Raw genomic sequence first — 15,909 nt, 5'->3', positions numbered from 1 at the left:
ACTCCCATCGTCACAAGAAAAGACGAATCCAAAAGTAGTTTTTACATCTGTCTGTAAGTTCTACATAATTTGCAATTAACAGTCAATAAGGCTCCGTTTGGATGAAGATGGCATTCATTACAAGAGTCACACTTTTCTGGACAAGGACATATTTTGCAGTCTTGAGCATATACAAATGAGGAACGTGCCATTAAGGCAAGAGCCACACAGAGAACGGAAAGCAAAGTGTTCGCCCTTAAAGATATGCAAAGGGAAAAAAAGAAAAAAAAAAGCTAACATGGCACGCACTTTTATAGGCAGTAGTTTGTTTGTTTCTTCTTTGTCTCCTGTAGGGATCTGTAAAAGATCTGAACACGCTTTAGTTATACCGCAGACAGTCAAATATCAATCAAGAAATTAAAGAAGTTGCCCATCGCTTTATAACCATCAACTAATAGTGTTTGGTTATTCAGACAACCCTCCTTTTTTATAGAACACTCAATGACCATGCGATGTTTGTTATATTAAATTATGAGGCGTTAAAAAAAAGGGGGGGAGGAAAAGATCTGCTTGGCAAGCGCCTTGTTTTATCATTATTATTAAAAAGCGTAAAAGGCTCTTTTACATCCATTTTATGAGAGATAACGAGGAGATACACCGTTGCATTGAAAGCTTTCCAAAGAATGAATAAACATTATAAACCGGTCTGCTACCTGGTTTCCAAAGTCAGTCCTGACTGCCTGTTCAAAGGTAATTGGATACAACAATGGATGATGAACACTCAAATGCTTTAATCCCTTGAATTTCTGTATGATATACAGGATTTCGTTTTTGGAACAAATCGAGATCAACAAATCAAGTCGATTCACACTGTAATTTGGGGTCCACAAATGCATCTTTCGGTTGGAACGAATCACAGCCACAGGAAAAGTCGAGCTTAACTGGAACTCTTTCAGACATGGACAGGCATCGATCAGACTATCATAGTCATAGAGTGTTCGCCAAGCTGGGTTATCAATTACGAGTTTTTCCAAGCATGCAAATCCATCTAGTTTTTTTCTCCAGAATTCATAGCCTTGGTAGATTGTACGGTCCAATTCACAGTGTGAACTGATAAATATCTTTAGGTTTTTGAGTCTGTTTCGCATGGCCCATACAACACGGCTGTACTCCATGAATTGCGATGGTGTGGTTGGGTAAGGTATCGTATTCAAGTGTTGCCATTGTCCCTCCAGTACTTGTTTCTTTAACCAAATCCAAAAAACATCAGTGACAAAAGACACCTTGAGCTTTTCAAGAGCAGGAGTTGCTTTTGCCAACTTGCAAAGTATGGATTCTGTCTCTAACGTATATGACATGTCTTTTTCATACATGCCTAACGTATACAATTGTCTTGTGTAAGTACCATAGGAAGATGTGGTGACTGTATGAATAAATGATTGCAATTGACTTACGTAAGTCATACTCACATTTGCATAGAGGACTATTTTAGCAGGTTTGCTCCAATAGTAGCATACAAGTTGGGATTGCAAAATATCCTTTGTATCAAGATATTGAAAAATACTCGATAGTATCTCACTTGGTAAATCAAATGGTATAGCCATTGTTTTGAATGAAAGAAAAGAAAATAAACTTTATTTCTACAAAGAAGAACAAGACTTTCATGATTTATCAGTTATGCTACTATGATTCTCAAAGTCTAGATGAAAACACACACACAAAAAAATTAGGCTTCTTATGAAGATGCATTTGCATAAAAATACTTGTAATAAATAGGACTTGTTTGAACACCTTTGTCTTTTAACAAAGCTTCATTTCTTTTTGTTTGTGCTGCTGCATAATCCTTTGGAGTCAGGGGTTCTGGCAGACAGTCTAGATACCACTTGATTCTCTCAAACTTTTGCTTTGGCATCTTGCTCAGTCTTTTTTTAGACATGTGTAATGGTCTAAAAGAAGGTCCAAAGATTGACTGAGGAAATTCATAAGAGGGTTTATCACCTAGTTTTCCCCACATGTCTACCCAAACACGACGGACTGAACTGTCGATGTCATTTTCACTGCGTTGTGCTGTGGAAATCGGGTTATGGGCTATCTTGTTTTCCTTCTTTTCTGCTGGTAAAGTTAGTTTGTTTTTATTGTGCGGTGTTGGTCGAATAGGTTTATTTGACAGGCAAATTTGATTATCTTGGATTCGATAAACGGAATAAAAACAGTGGATGCCCGAGCAAATGGCTAGGCTGATAGCGAGTAACATAAACTCACTAGGTTGAATATGATGCCATACCAATCGTATGAAAAGTACAGGGAACTCAGTCCATGGGACAGAGGCCATTCTGAATGGTTTTTGGTTGGGATCTATTGAATGGAGTACGTTTGGAGTCTTGTGGATGGCTGCTATGGCATGCCTTGTTTCTGCTAAAAGAGTATGGGCTTTAACTACCTGTTGAACAATATCTGTCATACTTTCTGGATCATAGATATGCAATGTATGATTGAGCAGAACAAACCTAAAAGTGTTTAAGACGGGTGTTAATGTGTCACAACTGGATAAACGTATAGCACCCGTCCTATGGAAGTCAAATATAAAAGGATCTTGTTGAAATATACTAAGGTCTACTTTGCTGAATTCAATATGATAGGCTATATGAAAATGTTAATACTGTCCAATAAAAATACGTTTTACATTTTGTCATATTAGTTTCTTGTAGTACATGAGGCTGTAAATAACGCAAACAGAAAGCAAGGATCAAATTAGACACAATCACTTTAAACAAAGCCATCCGGGTAAAGAAAAATAGATACCCATAGAAACAATCAAACAATGAACATACAAGAACAATTTTTAATTCTATCAAAAAAAAATAAAAAATCTAAGCTGACTTTGCTTTTTGGGATGCTTTGATAAGCGCATAAGCAATCATCGTATAGTTGGTAAAGATATCCTTCATCATAAACAACAAGGCTTGAGACAAGACAGCCTTTGTGATTTGTGTACTCATACCCTTATACCAACCCAAGAATCCTTCTGTCTTGAGCACACGAGTCAAGACATCCACAGATCCTTTGTAAGCAACCACTTTATCCTTCATTTCCTTGGAGGGTCTCCATTGAAGACGTACTTTAGCCATAATGTAAGGGTATGTGATAATGGTAGCTAATGTCTTTGAGAGCGCACCCACTAAGAAATTCATACCGGGTGTCAAGGGCAACTTGAGTACTTGGACAACAATTTGCTTGATCTTTTCAAAACTACCATAAGTAATAGCAGGATTGACACATAACACAAGAGAAGGTTGAATACCTCGCCATAGTCCTTGAATGCCTTCTTCTTGAATGATAGTTTTGCAAGTATCCATGACACCTTGTCGTTCAGAAGGTGGTAGTGTCTGTTGACGTGTGGTGATCACAGACACAGGCGTAGTAATCAATGTTGTTAAGGCACCTGCTGCTGCACCCAACACAAGTTCTAGAGCAGTGGAAAGAGTACCCCCGCGAGGATTGTATCGCTTATTGTAGTTCTCTCGGAGGAAACTGTAGCAATAGAAATAAGTGAAATTGGTCGATGCTGTTCCGATCAATGAAGAACCGAGACCGGCATAGAGTCCTGAAATGCCTTCTTTTTCAATGATCTGTTTAATGCCGTCCAAAGCAGATGCATAGTGTTCTGATTCATTCTTTGTCTGTACTTGGATTCTTGTCTTGATACTAAACAAAACATGAATACTTGAATGTCTATAGAGTAATGGCTTACATGTCAAGTGGGTATATCAATGACAAGGCAAACATGGCACCAGCTGAACCAGCAGCAGCATGTCCAACAGGAGGTAAAGTATCTTTCATAATCAACTAAAAAAAAAAAAGAAGATAACGAGTGAAAAATGCTGAATAAATAAAGGGTTTTTTTATATAGAAATGTGACTTTGATGGCTGTGAGTAAAACAAATGGAAAAACCCATATGTTATGTTTGTCAGCTTTTTTTCATGATTCAGGTACAGAAATTATTATTTTACTCATGGCAAAATGATTTCCCTCCGGCTAAATCAAATAACATTATGCAACGCTGAATTTGATCTCATGTTGTACAGTCCTTTTTTTCATTTTTTTATTATTTTTTAAGCACTTGTCACAGTAGGCTTCTTCTTCTTTTCAGCTTCTTCTTCCTTTTCCTTTTCAATTTCAGCAACAACACTTTCAACTTCTTCTTGCTCCAAATGCTATCACATAGAGAGGATGAGATACGATATCAACAGTTGTTTCTTACCTTAACAACACTGTCAGATGTCATGACAGCAATTTCAATGTTCTTTGCACCTGTTTGCACAACTTCCAATAATGACTTGATGGCTAGTTTGATCGTTTCTTTTTCATCCATATCTTCATTATAATTCTTTTCCAAAAATTCACGTACTGTCTTGGAACTTCTACCGATAGCATTGGCCTAATAGCTAATCAGATAAAAATATCGATAGATAAGGGCACATACCTTCCAGGCAGTGTAAATACCAGAGGGTTCAGTCATGTATAACTTAGGTTCCTTATTGTCAAAACCGACAATAAGAGTAGAGATACCAAAAGGACGAACACCACCACTTTGGGTATATTTCTATAAAAAAAAAAAAAAAAAAAATGAGCCATAAAGCCTATCAAAAGTTAACCTACTTGTTGCACTTGAGCAATATGACGCGTAATGTATTCAACAGAAGCAGGATCTTCAACTGTCAAACGATGACTTTGGCATTCAATTCTAGCCTTATTAACAAGAACACGGGCATCAGCAGTTAAACCTAATAAAGTGAGAGGTCTATTCTCTCATTATGTGTTCTCTTACCTGCAAAAGCCATACAGATATGATCATCCAACATACAAATCTTACGCACAGTTCGAGGATCTTGTAATTTCAATACTGATTTCTTTTCAACACCAAGAACAACGACATTCTTGCCACGAACACCCACCTAGCAAGACATTAGAAACCAAGTAACGAATCCATCTACTTACAGCACAGGTACCCTTTCTAACAGCTTCAGAAGCATATTCTACTTGAAACAAGTGACCATCAGGTGAAAATACAGTTAAGGCACGATCGTATCCAGACATAATATAAAGCAATTAGAAAAAAAGAAATAGCATGTTGCGTTTGCTTTTTGTATCTGCAGTAAGAAATACGCGTCGTTTTTACAATCCCCGAATTTAACGTCATCATTAGCGGACTTTATTATGAAGACATCTCAAGGAAAAATAGGAAGCCAAATTGAGGTGTCTTTTGAAGGAGAAGGATTAGGATCATCATAAAAGCCTTGAGTGGAATTGACAATAAGCCGGTCATGGACACTCTTCTTCTGTATAGGATTAATGACGCTAGCATAAACACTATAATTAAATAAGCAGAAAATAAACGAAACAAGCATAATAAACAGTATTTTTTTTTGATGTTCTTGATACATATATATATATCCTCTTTAGACAATAAGCTCACTTGGATTCATTGTTTGAGGACTATCAATTAACTATAGAAAATCGTTTATTTTAATATACAGGCTAAAATCTCTTTTTAAAATTGATATTGACTTGAGCAGGACCAACAATGCCATGACCTTGACTGATAATACCATGCTTATGGATAGAATCTTCAGGCAGTGTCCAAATGTACTTTCTCACTATGATTATACAGTATTAACGTTGATGTTAATATGGTTCATGACTTACAAAGCATAGCTAACAAGACGCGCTGTTCATATAAACTGAAATTCATGCCAATACATTGACGAGCACCGTTACTAAAGGGAACCCAAGCCATGCCTGGTCTAGGACCATTGTTCTCATTGTCTTCATCAAATCGGTCAGGATCAAAGACTTCAGGGTCTTTCCAGACACGCTTGTTGTGATGAATACCAAACAGGTCCACTGAAATTAAAGAGTTCTTGGGAATAGGTTTGTCAGACAAGACAATATCTTCAGTGACTTGACGAGGGATACCACGGGGAGCAGGACCACGAATACGTAATGCCTATGTATTTGTTATGCCATATGTTCTGCCAGTAGGTTTCTTACCTCTTTCATGATTTGGTTAATGTATGTTAATTCTTTGGTTTGGTCTAAGGTAGGCAAGATATCTCTAGGCTCATCACCCAAGACGCGAAAGGCTTCTTCTCTTGCTTTTTGTTGCATTTCCTACATCACACATAAACAAAGAGCTCTACTTTTTAAGACAACTTACTGGATAAAGAGCCAAATAAAGAACAATCACACACAATGTGTTTGCTGTTGTATCATGACCAGCTAAAAAGAAAATACAGACATTGCTCTAAATAAATAAAAAGGACGGTGAACAATACTTCATAGACAAGGTATGGTTTACTTTAAGTTCTTCGTCTGACAAGACACCTTCTCCTCTTTGTTCACTTTCAATCATCAATGTCAACAAGTCTTTTTCGTTTTCTTGAAGTGCGTCGTTTTGTAGGTTGCCCTTGGCGACTTGCTCTCTTTTTTTCAAGATGACTTGGTCGATCATACCAAGAAAGCGATCTAGTTCACGGTGAATTGTACGACGTCGAGGAGGTAAGAAGAACGAGTTTCGATTATCAAGACCAGGAAAGACACCGTAAAGAATACTAGTGGAGCCTTCATTGATTGTGTTGTATGTCTTGACCCAATCGTTGTCTTTATCACCTAGTGCATTGAAATTAAATCCTATGGAGAATAAATATTAGACAATAAAAAGCTTTTTTTTTTTTTTTTTTTACCAAAGCCTGCTTGGCCAATTGCATCCAATGTCCATCTTTGCATCAAATCAGAGAAATCAACCTTAGGGCCATCTTTTTCAATCACATCAAAGAGTTTCAAGGTCAATTGGCCAAACAAATTGACCGGCATCGATCGATGAAAGGCAGGATTAGCTACTTTTCTTTGTGATTTCCAATGAGGACCATTCAAAAAGACGAGGTTGGGGCCATTAACAAATCTGCCCATGACTGTGCTGCGTTGATTAGACGTCTGTAGGGCTTTAGGAAACATGTCTAGTATGAGTTAGCTAGGTGCCCATCAATATGTATTCCCCTCCTTTTTTTTTCTTTACCTGTCTTGAGGAAGACAACTTTAGCATGTTCAGGTGTAGTAACAAAGATAGTCCAACCAAGTGCAGTAGGTTTCTATTCAACAAAAGATGAATGATCGCATGAAACATAAAGCAACTTACCATATAAATACCGTCTTTGCATTTAGACTCAAGCATAGGAAACAAGACTCGATGATCAAAGTCCCATTGAGATTCACCTCGTATAAAAGAGCCCAAGATGGTAAAATAACCAATATATGGAATACGACGCAATGACTTGGGTGGTTTCAAGATACGATTACGAATAAAGTAGACTAAAGACAGAGCAACAGCAGTACTGATACCAATTGTCTTGTTCTTTTGGGTGAGGCGAGGCACAATGTAGGCTTGATAAAGATCAAGTAGTTTTTGAACTGAGAGTTGAGTTTGAAGAGACATAACAGAAAAGAAAAAAGAAAAAAAGAGAGACAACTGGTTTGACGTTTTTATACGAAATTTGAATACGTTTGTGTTACATAATCTTGAAGTATTGAATTGAATGAAAATGTCAAAGTAAAGCTGATATGTCTTCTGTTTGTTCTAATATACTGTACTAGATACAGCTTCTAATAGCGTTCATATGAAGCAATCCTTCTATCATGACTTCTTTTCTTGTTTATTTTATGCTTTATGAGTCCACGAATCATGTATGCCCATTCCACGGAGACACTTACATAGCCGGCACAGCCTGTTCCGCGAATCAGATCTGCCTCTGTTCCACTGACGAATCAGCATCGCTGTGGAGACGGTCAAACTATTTTCGATACATTCAATTAAAAGGACAATCTACCAATCAACGTGAATTTCTAACCGGCCAAATGCTCCTGTTATTCCTTAAAACATGATATCATCAGCATAATCTTGGCAAAGAAGAAACATTGGCATCAATGTATTTTATTAAGTCAAACAACGATATATCTGCAAAGTACTAAAAAAAAAGGAAACTGACATTTTATGAAGTGCAGTAATGAACCATCATGAATTTGGCTGAGAGCGATGACCCAAATGTTTTGTACGATTTGTAGCATTTGAATCATGTCTTTTCTAGGATTAGCTTGAAACATGAAAATGTCGGTAATTTCTTTAAACAATATCTTTTGAGTCTTGGTTACTATCATAGCAGTAAAGAACTGCATCCTATTTGCAGTATCAAAGAGTAGGGTTCGTTTATCATGTAGATGTGAGTAAATAAGCAAACAACCATGGTTCTACAGGCTTTTGCTATGTGTGTGCGATCCTTATGATAGTTTTGTGATTCTTTCTCTACTAAGAGCGCTTTCGCATTTTCTTTTTCTTTTTTGCTAGTAGACATATTCGTTCCCTGTTTAAGTTTGCGCATCATACTGCCATGCATACAGAATGAGTGACAAATCAGAGATTGAATTGATTCTGAAAGTTCCTCAAAAGGGAGAGTAGAGCCGTTTTGTTCAGAATTATACTATCTTTACTTAGCAAAGATATAAAAATTTCTTATTAAGCTAATTCATAACAAGAATGTTTGTATACAGCTGTAAAAGGCATTCCAAGTGTTTATGTTGTAAAGGGTATAGAAAAGGTTATGCTAACATCAGAGAATAACACGACATTTTTGCTTTCTTCTCAATATTTCTATAGGAAACTTATTTCTCTTTCCACACCATCTAATGCTCCAATCTTTTGTTTAATAAGCCTCTTTTAGCATTCCTGGTAGCTTTGCACCCTCTTATCTGCCTAGGTAATTTTGTATGATTTGAGTATGCGGGGAAAAAATGCCGGTGTTTTAAATTATGGACCTCCCATTTTACATAATACTTACACTTCATTATGTTCGAAGTTGTCCTTTTTACCTCAAGACAATCAACTACCTTAGTATATCTCTCTCTTCTATAGTAAGCGCATTGAATGATATAGAAAAAAAGCCTTGTCTGATATCTGATACTCACTAAAAAAGACCTCTTTTGTACTGATTACAGTGTACCACGAGCTTTGAACGCAGATTTGAAGCCAATGCTCAAATGAAATCGCCTGTTTCGTCTTAGTAAACTCGCTTTCTTTTCATCGGAAGTACCTAGACATGGTCTTACCTGATTTCGGTTGGATCAGACCTACATTGAGTTATTCCAAAAATTCTCGATAGAGTTTTTTTTTTTTTTTTTTTTTTTTTTTTTTTTTTTTTTTTTTTTTTCATCTTCACAGACCTTCGTGGATCCCCATGGATCAAAAAATGAGTTTTACCCAAGCGCCAAACCAGTAGTACCATTCAATTTTTAGACTGGAAAGAAGATGTTTTAAATGAAAAAACGGACTGTTTTAATAGTCTGGTTGTCGAGTAATGACACATCAAAGATTGGCTTGTTTAAGCTGTGTTATGAACATTTTTACTCCAGATGACTTATAAAATGTGGCATTTATAGGCTTTTATAAGACATCCTATGTTATATCAAGTGCTAAAGAACATAGGATAGCCGAAAAAGTAGGCCTTTTATATTGTAAATATGGGATAAATGAGCATAGGACGTACAGATTGGCATGTGTTGAAGATCGAAACTAGAGGGCAACCTCAATTCTGTATCCAGCCGCATCAAAAATCAAGCGTTTGCTTGTAACTGCATAAAGAGGCTGTTATTGGGCTTTGGTGCAGTGATGAAAGTTGGAGATTCCTGCTTTCTGAGTCTACTGATCTAAGCAACACAGCAACTTTGCTGCTAAAATATTGAGCAAATGGACAAAGACGTTTACAAGGTTTTTTGTTCATATCTCATCATTTACATAGTACAGTTAACAGACAAATACATTTGACAAAAGCTAACACCTTTAATGCACATTTTGAGTATTTAAGTTTGTCGACACCTCTATTTTTTGTCTTGTAGCGTCAAAAAGAAGATCAAAGAGTTGTCAACTTGAGTATTTCCATGAGTAGTACCCTTTAGATTAGAGTGATTTTTAGCCATTTTTTACAAGTCGCTTTTTTTTTTTAGTGCAAATCAACCCCAAAAGTACCGTGTATGTTAGTAGACATAGCTCGTATGAATCTAGGGTATCAAACCAAGTAGGAATAGGCTCTATGGGTTTGGCTGGCTGTTCTGCTACTCTTAATTCATTTTGGTTATTACCATAGAAGATTTTTTTGTCCTTAAATTAAACGTATTATCAATACTTTGTCTGTTTTGGTTTCAGGAACAATAAGGATCTTGATATCATTGGCTGCCTAGTAACGATAGAAAAAATTAAGAGTATAGGTAAAATATTTTAGTCAATGAAGCATGAGTAAGTAGCCTTTAAAACAGATACTGATGATTTTTGGCTTGATGCATATGAGCAATGATAGGAGTAGCTTGTCCATATGTTTATTGATTTGAAAAGTATACCATCAAGTGCTTGAAAGTAATAAAAATACTCTATTTATCCAAACCATGAAATTTAACCTTATTTGCGATAAGCCTATACCGAGCTCAATAACCGAGTCTATACTGGCTATAATAGGTTTTTTCCTAAACGATACATAAAAAAGGAAAAAAAAAAAGAGGGAGGGAAAATCCAGTGTATATGATCTTTTTTATAATGCATCAAGCTATGCATTTGTTATCCTTTTCCTCTCTTTTTGTTCTCCCTCTTTTTTTTTTTCTGTATTTACAAACATGAAGCGACAATCATCTGATAGTCATGTTTTAAAAGAAGACTATGTAATCAAAGAAAAAGACGATGAATTGATAAAAGATGATCTTGATATTCAAATTGTCAATGAACTAGCTTCAATTCAAGATGATCCTTCACTACCTTGTTTTACGTTACGTGCGCTTGTGGTCGGCATAGTAAGTGATTTGGTGTAATTAAACAGGTTTGTTGATAGATTTAGGTATTGGCTTGTTTAGGGTCCTCAGTCTATCAATTGATGACATTCAAACCTGTAGGACTTCCTTTGACCAATACGTTCATGCTCATGCTAGCTTATGTCTTTTGCCACGCATGGACACGATGGGTACCCCCTCATCCATGGTTCAATCCAGGTCCATTTAACCTTAAAGAACATGCATGTATTTACGTCTTGGTATCGTCTGCCAATGCCTCTGCTTATGCCACGTATATCTTGTCAGCCCAAGACTTGTACTACAATCATGCACCTGGACCTGCAGGTGCGATTTTTCTCTTAATGGCCACACAAATGGTAGGTTATGGTATCGCAGGACAACTCAAGACGTTTTTGGTGGATCCACCGCATATGATATGGCCTACGTCTTTACCCACGGTAAGTTTGTTGGTCACTTTAAATCAACAAGCGTCGCGATGGCGTACTCGGTTTTTTTTTCTGGTATTCGCAGGTGTGTTTTTTTATGAGTTTATACCTCAGTATATGATGCCTATCCTGGGAGGTGTCTCTGTTGCTTGCTTGGCCAATACGAATGCTGTCTGGATTCAACGGCTGTTTGGTGGATTGGCAGTGAATGAAGGATTGGGTATCTTGAGTCTCAGTTTTGACTGGAATTATCTGTCTAACTTGAGTCCCTTGGTCTTGCCTTTGTATGTTCAGCTGAACATCTATATAGGCATTGTATTGTTATGGATCATTGCGCCTTTACTGTACCATTTTAATGTATGGCATGCACAAAGTTTTCCCTTCTTATCCAATTCGATTTTTCAATTGCTGGCCAATGGCACGTCTGTTATTTATCCCCAACATCAAGTCTTGAATCCAGATAACTCGTTGAACCAGACAGCACTAGAACAGATTGGTCGACCTCATTTCTCTGCCGTGGCTGCATTTGGATATGTCATGATGAATGTGGGCGTGACAGCCTCTATTACTCATATAGGATTATTTCATGGCAAAGATATCTATCAATCTGTTAAACAAGGTCTCTCTCGATTTGGCTGGTATCAACACTGTAGAGGCAAAGTAGCAGAAAAAGGGCCATCTTTAGACACCGTGTATCCACAAGTAAAGATCATGCAAATGATAGCTTGTTCTTAATTGTTCTTTTTTTTTTAGGTGCCTACATGGTGGTATTATGTGGTCTATATAAGCGGTATTGGTCTTAATATTTTAGTTGCTTATGTCAATCAATCTCAATTACCTTGGTATGGTGTCTTGATTGCTATTTTTATGTCTACTTTCTTGTCTTTACCTTTAAATATGATCACTGCTATTACAGGCACAGGATTTGGCTTGAATGTGTTTGCGGAAATGATTGGCGGGTTTATCTTTCCTGGTCTACCTGGTATGATAAAAAAAAAAAAAGACAAATATATTCTCTACTAACCCCTATCAGTGGCTAATATGTACTTTAAGACATTGGGTTATAATACACTCCATCAAGCAGGTGTGATGGCTACAGATTTAAAGATCGGTCAATATCTCAATATACCACCCAGAGCTATTTTCTTGAACCAGTTTTTGGGTACATCCATAGGCTGTATTTTTAACTATATTGTGAATCATGCAAGTACAGTTTAAGAAATGCACTGTTTTATTGATTCCTTATAGAGTATCATTCAAACTCAAAGACAAGTCTTGTTGGATCCTATCGGCAATAATATATGGAATGGTGCTTCACCTCAAGTATACAAAACTAAAGTGCTTTTTTTAAGCAATCACTTATTCTCATAGACCGTGAATGCTGCTGCTATTACTTGGGGTGCCATTGGACCAATGCATATGTTTGGTCCAGGCACAGACTATTATATCATTCTCTGGGGATTTGTGGTAAGTTATCTAGGTAAAGTAAGGTTGTCTACAGCTGTGATAGATTGGCTTTATTGTGCCTCTTCCGTTTTGGTTATTGCATCAATACTATCCCTCTCTAGGGTTTAATTATGTCAATATACCTATGGTACTTGTCGGGTTAACCATTGTGCCAGGATCAGCCACCAGTTGGATCACAGTCTCATTCATTATTACTGTTGTATCTCAATATTATATCAAGCGACGCTATCGTGCCTTGTTTATCAAATATAACTACCTTGTATCTACAGCCTTGGACTCAGGTACTTCTCTCATGGTGTTTATGATTGCCATGTTTCTTTATGGAGGAGCCACAGGTACATCCATTCCATTTCCTACCTGGTGGGGTAACAGAGCAGGTAACATAGACTACATCATATCGATTTGACTGATACACACTAGACTTAAAATACATGGACCATTGTTGCGCCACTTGCTAAGTTCTTTATTTCATAGCTGCATTATATTCAGGTAAACAAGACATAGGGTCTGTCAGGTCTATAAATATATAGATTCAATAAATATGGCATATTCCTTATACGCTTACCTAAACTAATTTTGGGATCGCATGAGCATTTCGAGCGATATTCAGGTTGAGAAGGACAGTGCGTATAAGCTGTGTGTCGATAGCCCACATCATTAAAGAAATGAAATTCATCCTTTTTCAACATCAAAGCAGCAGCAATACTATGCACAGGTGCATCTCCCCATCGTTCATAAAAGAACCCACCTGCCTGGTCAAGATAACTAAACAGTTTGAGATAATCATTACTACGCCATAGTTCAAGAGAAGCAATCTCAAAATTGGTCCAGAAATGACAGCCGTTGTACGATTGTCCACCATCACTGGTGACAAAATCAAACAAAGATTCTTTGTTGGATGGCCAGCGTGCTGCTACATCAGGATAATCTTTTTTGAAATTCATGACAGTTTGCCAAAGAGAAGGAACTGTTTGAATGTACTCTCTAAAAGCAATTGTAAATCCTATTCTATGATGAGTGATAGGTCATTTTGCAATGCGTGTACCATATTTCTTATCGTTGTCCCGCATAAACTTAAAGACATCATAGTCAATATCACAAGTATAGTCTACATCAGGTTCAATACGCCAATAATAATCATATTCATCCAACAAAGGGTGTCTAAAAAAGAAGCCACTTTGGAATCTAGGTTTTTGTTTAACAACCAACTGGGATCGACCACAGTTTACCTGCACATATGACGATATGATTCACTTTCAGCATAAGGAATATTCATACGCGCCATCTCTGCTCTTGTTTCAGCAGCATACGTTTGGTTGATAAATGAAGGATATCCCCACATTTGATGGTCTAATTTGCCATATTTTGTTTCTGCGTTAGTGATAGCCGAAGTTTGTTGTTTGAATTCATCTGTAAAGTCATCGTCGTTCAAAAAGACATAAGGGTAGTTGAATTTACTATTGTAGGTCTTTTCGAGTTGATGCATGGTAGACAAGATACCGTTGAGCTCACTATTACGTACAAGCACTACGATACACGCTTTGACAGGTGCATCTCGAGTCACTCGAGCCGATGGTTTTGAGATGGTAAAGAATGTTTGAAAAGACAACAAAACAAGCGAGATGCCAATAGCAGTAAAGATAAACGGTATCAACCTACTCTTTAACCACTTCATTTTGAAACAGAAAAAGAGGAGTCTCTCTTCAGGGCAAACAAATTAAAAAAAAAAAGGTCGCGGGTATTAAAATCGATGTTGGCCTTGGTTAAGAAAGCTATGCCAATTTTTAATATTTTTTTTTTCACACTTATAGATTTCGTACATCATGTCTTCCCCACCTGATTCCATTACTGATATTGGTATGCCTTCTTGTTTATATGATCCTCTATTGACAATTACCTCAGATGATGCTGGTTTAAACAAAAAGAGAGGAAGAGCCACATCCGTTGAACCTACAGCTGATCAACCTATTAGTCAGGTAACCGACCACTGTTGAACATGGCGATACTTATCTTTTTAGGACACGGCACAAGAACCTGTTCTATCTACTGTGCCTAAAAAGACGTAAGCAAATGATGAACAATAATTCATGACTGAATCCAAATAGAAAACGCGATGATGAAGAAAGTGGAACCACTGTCAGCACCATTCGTAAAAACATGAAAGACATGTCCACGACCGATAAAACCGTGTCAGAAAGCTCAAGTACAGAGAACTCCCCCAAAAACACACATGCATTTGCTAAATTTGCTGGTAAACAGCAAGACGACGATGACTGGGGAGAATTTGCTGAAGAAGACGAAGAAGAGGAAAAAAAGAAGGAAGAACCCAAACAAGACGATAAGCCCAAATACACATTTGGTGCTTCTTCTGGATTTGGTTCTAAAGGTTGGGCAACGACGCATCAAACTGTTCCCGTCAAGGTAAAGTCAACCATACATACGATGGCCATTGACTGATTCGATCAATGATAGTCTACTTTAGGTGGGTTTGGTAATTTTGGTGGATTTAAGAAAGAGGCTCAGGAAAAAGAACCCTCTTTTAGTGCATTTGCAAAGACAACAGTGTCTCCTTTTGCTAATGTGGCTGCTGCTGTGAATGTGAATGCCTTATCGACTGATAAACCACAAACACAAGAAGAAGAAGGATCAACTGGATTTGGTGGGTCTGTCAAAACCAAAGTACCTGGTGTTAAACCCACTGAAGGTAACACTTGTTATCTATGTACACATCACTCATTTTCTTTAGTCAAAACAGGAGAAGAGGATGAACAGACAATCTATCAAACAAAAGCCAAGTTACTCGTCTTGGATAACAACAACTGGAAAGAACGCGGTGTAGGCACTTTTCGTATCAACATGAAGGAAGACAAGGCACGCCTTGTGATGCGCACAGACTCTGTCTATCGTCTTATTCTCAATTTGGGATTATTCAAGGGCATGAAAGTTTGCATGATGCAAGATAAATTTGTTCGTTTTGCAGGCTTTGAGACAGAGACAAAAGAAGATGGCACTACAGACACAAAATTGGTTAGTTTTGCACTCAAGTTGAGTAATGCAGGTGTTGCTAAAGAAACATGCGATCAAATCACTGCATGTCTTCCTGAATAAATACATAAGCCACAATCTTTAATTTCTCTACTTTCTTTTTTCTCTTTC

The 15,909-nt window shown here is 37.2% G+C and overlaps 8 protein-coding genes across 8 annotated transcripts; 2 read left to right on the top strand and 6 right to left on the bottom strand.

Moving 5' to 3' along the window:
• Positions 1 to 611: 611 nt before the first annotated feature.
• B0P05DRAFT_574349 (uncharacterized protein) lies at positions 612 to 1,583 on the bottom strand (the record flags this gene model as incomplete). Its single annotated transcript, XM_051581556.1, has 1 exon — positions 612 to 1,583. One exon carries the CDS (start codon positions 1,581 to 1,583, stop codon positions 612 to 614), a length of 972 nt encoding a protein of 323 aa, XP_051431639.1.
• A 2-nt stretch (positions 1,584 to 1,585) lies between these two features.
• B0P05DRAFT_555865 (uncharacterized protein) lies at positions 1,586 to 2,660 on the bottom strand. The gene has a single exon (XM_051579845.1). It carries the CDS (start codon positions 2,438 to 2,440, stop codon positions 1,715 to 1,717), a length of 726 nt encoding a protein of 241 aa, XP_051431638.1. The 5' UTR covers positions 2,441 to 2,660; the 3' UTR covers positions 1,586 to 1,714.
• Positions 2,441 to 3,886, bottom strand: B0P05DRAFT_240454 (mitochondrial carrier domain-containing protein). Its single transcript, XM_051573313.1, has 4 exons — positions 3,731 to 3,886; positions 2,782 to 3,684; positions 2,663 to 2,696; positions 2,441 to 2,619 (listed from the first exon to the last, which is right to left on the bottom strand). The coding sequence occupies exons 1-2, from the start codon at positions 3,817 to 3,819 to the stop codon at positions 2,850 to 2,852; spliced, it is 924 nt and encodes a 307-aa protein (XP_051431637.1). The 5' UTR covers positions 3,820 to 3,886; the 3' UTR covers positions 2,441 to 2,619; positions 2,663 to 2,696; positions 2,782 to 2,849.
• A 159-nt stretch (positions 3,887 to 4,045) lies between these two features.
• B0P05DRAFT_555861 (proteasome subunit alpha type-7) lies at positions 4,046 to 5,092 on the bottom strand. Its single transcript, XM_051579844.1, has 6 exons — positions 4,979 to 5,092; positions 4,809 to 4,935; positions 4,640 to 4,764; positions 4,464 to 4,583; positions 4,242 to 4,418; positions 4,046 to 4,194 (listed from the first exon to the last, which is right to left on the bottom strand). The coding sequence occupies exons 1-6, from the start codon at positions 5,075 to 5,077 to the stop codon at positions 4,093 to 4,095; spliced, it is 750 nt and encodes a 249-aa protein (XP_051431636.1). The 5' UTR covers positions 5,078 to 5,092; the 3' UTR covers positions 4,046 to 4,092.
• A 426-nt stretch (positions 5,093 to 5,518) lies between these two features.
• On the bottom strand, positions 5,519 to 7,472 carry B0P05DRAFT_476805 (cytochrome P450; the record flags this gene model as incomplete). The annotated part of the gene is made up of 8 exons (XM_051574927.1): positions 5,519 to 5,637; positions 5,687 to 5,987; positions 6,032 to 6,151; positions 6,198 to 6,284; positions 6,339 to 6,670; positions 6,724 to 6,951; positions 7,056 to 7,128; positions 7,176 to 7,472. 8 exons carry the CDS (start codon positions 7,470 to 7,472, stop codon positions 5,519 to 5,521), a joined length of 1,557 nt encoding a protein of 518 aa, XP_051431635.1.
• A 3,204-nt stretch (positions 7,473 to 10,676) lies between these two features.
• On the top strand, positions 10,677 to 13,211 carry B0P05DRAFT_515927 (OPT family small oligopeptide transporter; the record flags this gene model as incomplete). Its single annotated transcript, XM_051575693.1, has 8 exons — positions 10,677 to 10,864; positions 10,909 to 11,988; positions 12,040 to 12,268; positions 12,320 to 12,498; positions 12,535 to 12,609; positions 12,658 to 12,753; positions 12,797 to 13,130; positions 13,174 to 13,211. The coding sequence occupies exons 1-8, from the start codon at positions 10,691 to 10,693 to the stop codon at positions 13,209 to 13,211; spliced, it is 2,205 nt and encodes a 734-aa protein (XP_051431634.1). The 5' UTR covers positions 10,677 to 10,690.
• Positions 13,188 to 14,693, bottom strand: B0P05DRAFT_240021 (nucleotide-diphospho-sugar transferase). The gene is made up of 5 exons (XM_051573309.1): positions 14,574 to 14,693; positions 13,983 to 14,525; positions 13,799 to 13,938; positions 13,319 to 13,756; positions 13,188 to 13,269 (listed from the first exon to the last, which is right to left on the bottom strand). The coding sequence occupies exons 2-5, from the start codon at positions 14,426 to 14,428 to the stop codon at positions 13,217 to 13,219; spliced, it is 1,077 nt and encodes a 358-aa protein (XP_051431633.1). The 5' UTR covers positions 14,429 to 14,525; positions 14,574 to 14,693; the 3' UTR covers positions 13,188 to 13,216.
• B0P05DRAFT_240042 (uncharacterized protein) lies at positions 14,670 to 15,897 on the top strand. The gene is made up of 3 exons (XM_051573310.1): positions 14,670 to 15,174; positions 15,226 to 15,457; positions 15,500 to 15,897. Exons 1-3 carry the CDS (start codon positions 14,911 to 14,913, stop codon positions 15,859 to 15,861), a joined length of 858 nt encoding a protein of 285 aa, XP_051431632.1. The 5' UTR covers positions 14,670 to 14,910; the 3' UTR covers positions 15,862 to 15,897.
• Positions 15,898 to 15,909: the final 12 nt, after the last annotated feature.

The sequence above is a fragment of the Gilbertella persicaria genome, assembly GCF_025201335.1.
Source record: "Gilbertella persicaria strain CBS 190.32 chromosome Unknown B0P05scaffold_43, whole genome shotgun sequence".
Lineage (NCBI taxonomy): Eukaryota > Fungi > Mucoromycota > Mucoromycetes > Mucorales > Choanephoraceae > Gilbertella > Gilbertella persicaria.
Note: the sequence above shows the minus strand (reverse complement) of the source record. Positions and strands in the feature narration are given on the sequence as shown.

What these genes read in the sequence shown, in the direction of transcription:
- B0P05DRAFT_240454 (XM_051573313.1), bottom strand. Translation starts at nt 3,819, where the DNA reads ATGAAAGATACTTTACCTCCTGTTGGACATGCTGCTGCTGGTTCAGCT. An exon ending in TTGATATACCCACTTGACAT is followed by an intron (nt 3,685 to 3,730) that starts GTAAGCCATTAC and finishes TGTTTTGTTTAG; the next exon opens with TATCAAGACAAGAATCCAAG.
- B0P05DRAFT_240021 (XM_051573309.1), bottom strand. Translation starts at nt 14,428, where the DNA reads ATGAAGTGGTTAAAGAGTAGGTTGATACCGTTTATCTTTACTGCTATT. An exon ending in TCATATCGTCATATGTGCAG is followed by an intron (nt 13,939 to 13,982) that starts GTAAACTGTGGT and finishes ACAAAAACCTAG; the next exon opens with ATTCCAAAGTGGCTTCTTTT. An exon ending in CGATCCCAAAATTAGTTTAG is followed by an intron (nt 13,270 to 13,318) that starts GTAAGCGTATAA and finishes ATATATTTATAG; the next exon opens with ACCTGACAGACCCTATGTCT.
- B0P05DRAFT_240042 (XM_051573310.1), top strand. Translation starts at nt 14,911, where the DNA reads ATGAAAGACATGTCCACGACCGATAAAACCGTGTCAGAAAGCTCAAGT. An exon ending in ATCAAACTGTTCCCGTCAAG is followed by an intron (nt 15,175 to 15,225) that starts GTAAAGTCAACC and finishes GATCAATGATAG; the next exon opens with TCTACTTTAGGTGGGTTTGG. An exon ending in TGGTGTTAAACCCACTGAAG is followed by an intron (nt 15,458 to 15,499) that starts GTAACACTTGTT and finishes CATTTTCTTTAG; the next exon opens with TCAAAACAGGAGAAGAGGAT.
- B0P05DRAFT_555865 (XM_051579845.1), bottom strand. Translation starts at nt 2,440, where the DNA reads ATGACAGATATTGTTCAACAGGTAGTTAAAGCCCATACTCTTTTAGCA.
- B0P05DRAFT_555861 (XM_051579844.1), bottom strand. Translation starts at nt 5,077, where the DNA reads ATGTCTGGATACGATCGTGCCTTAACTGTATTTTCACCTGATGGTCAC. An exon ending in ATATTGCTCAAGTGCAACAA is followed by an intron (nt 4,584 to 4,639) that starts GTAGGTTAACTT and finishes TTTTTTTTATAG; the next exon opens with AAATATACCCAAAGTGGTGG. An exon ending in CATCTGACAGTGTTGTTAAG is followed by an intron (nt 4,195 to 4,241) that starts GTAAGAAACAAC and finishes TCTATGTGATAG; the next exon opens with CATTTGGAGCAAGAAGAAGT.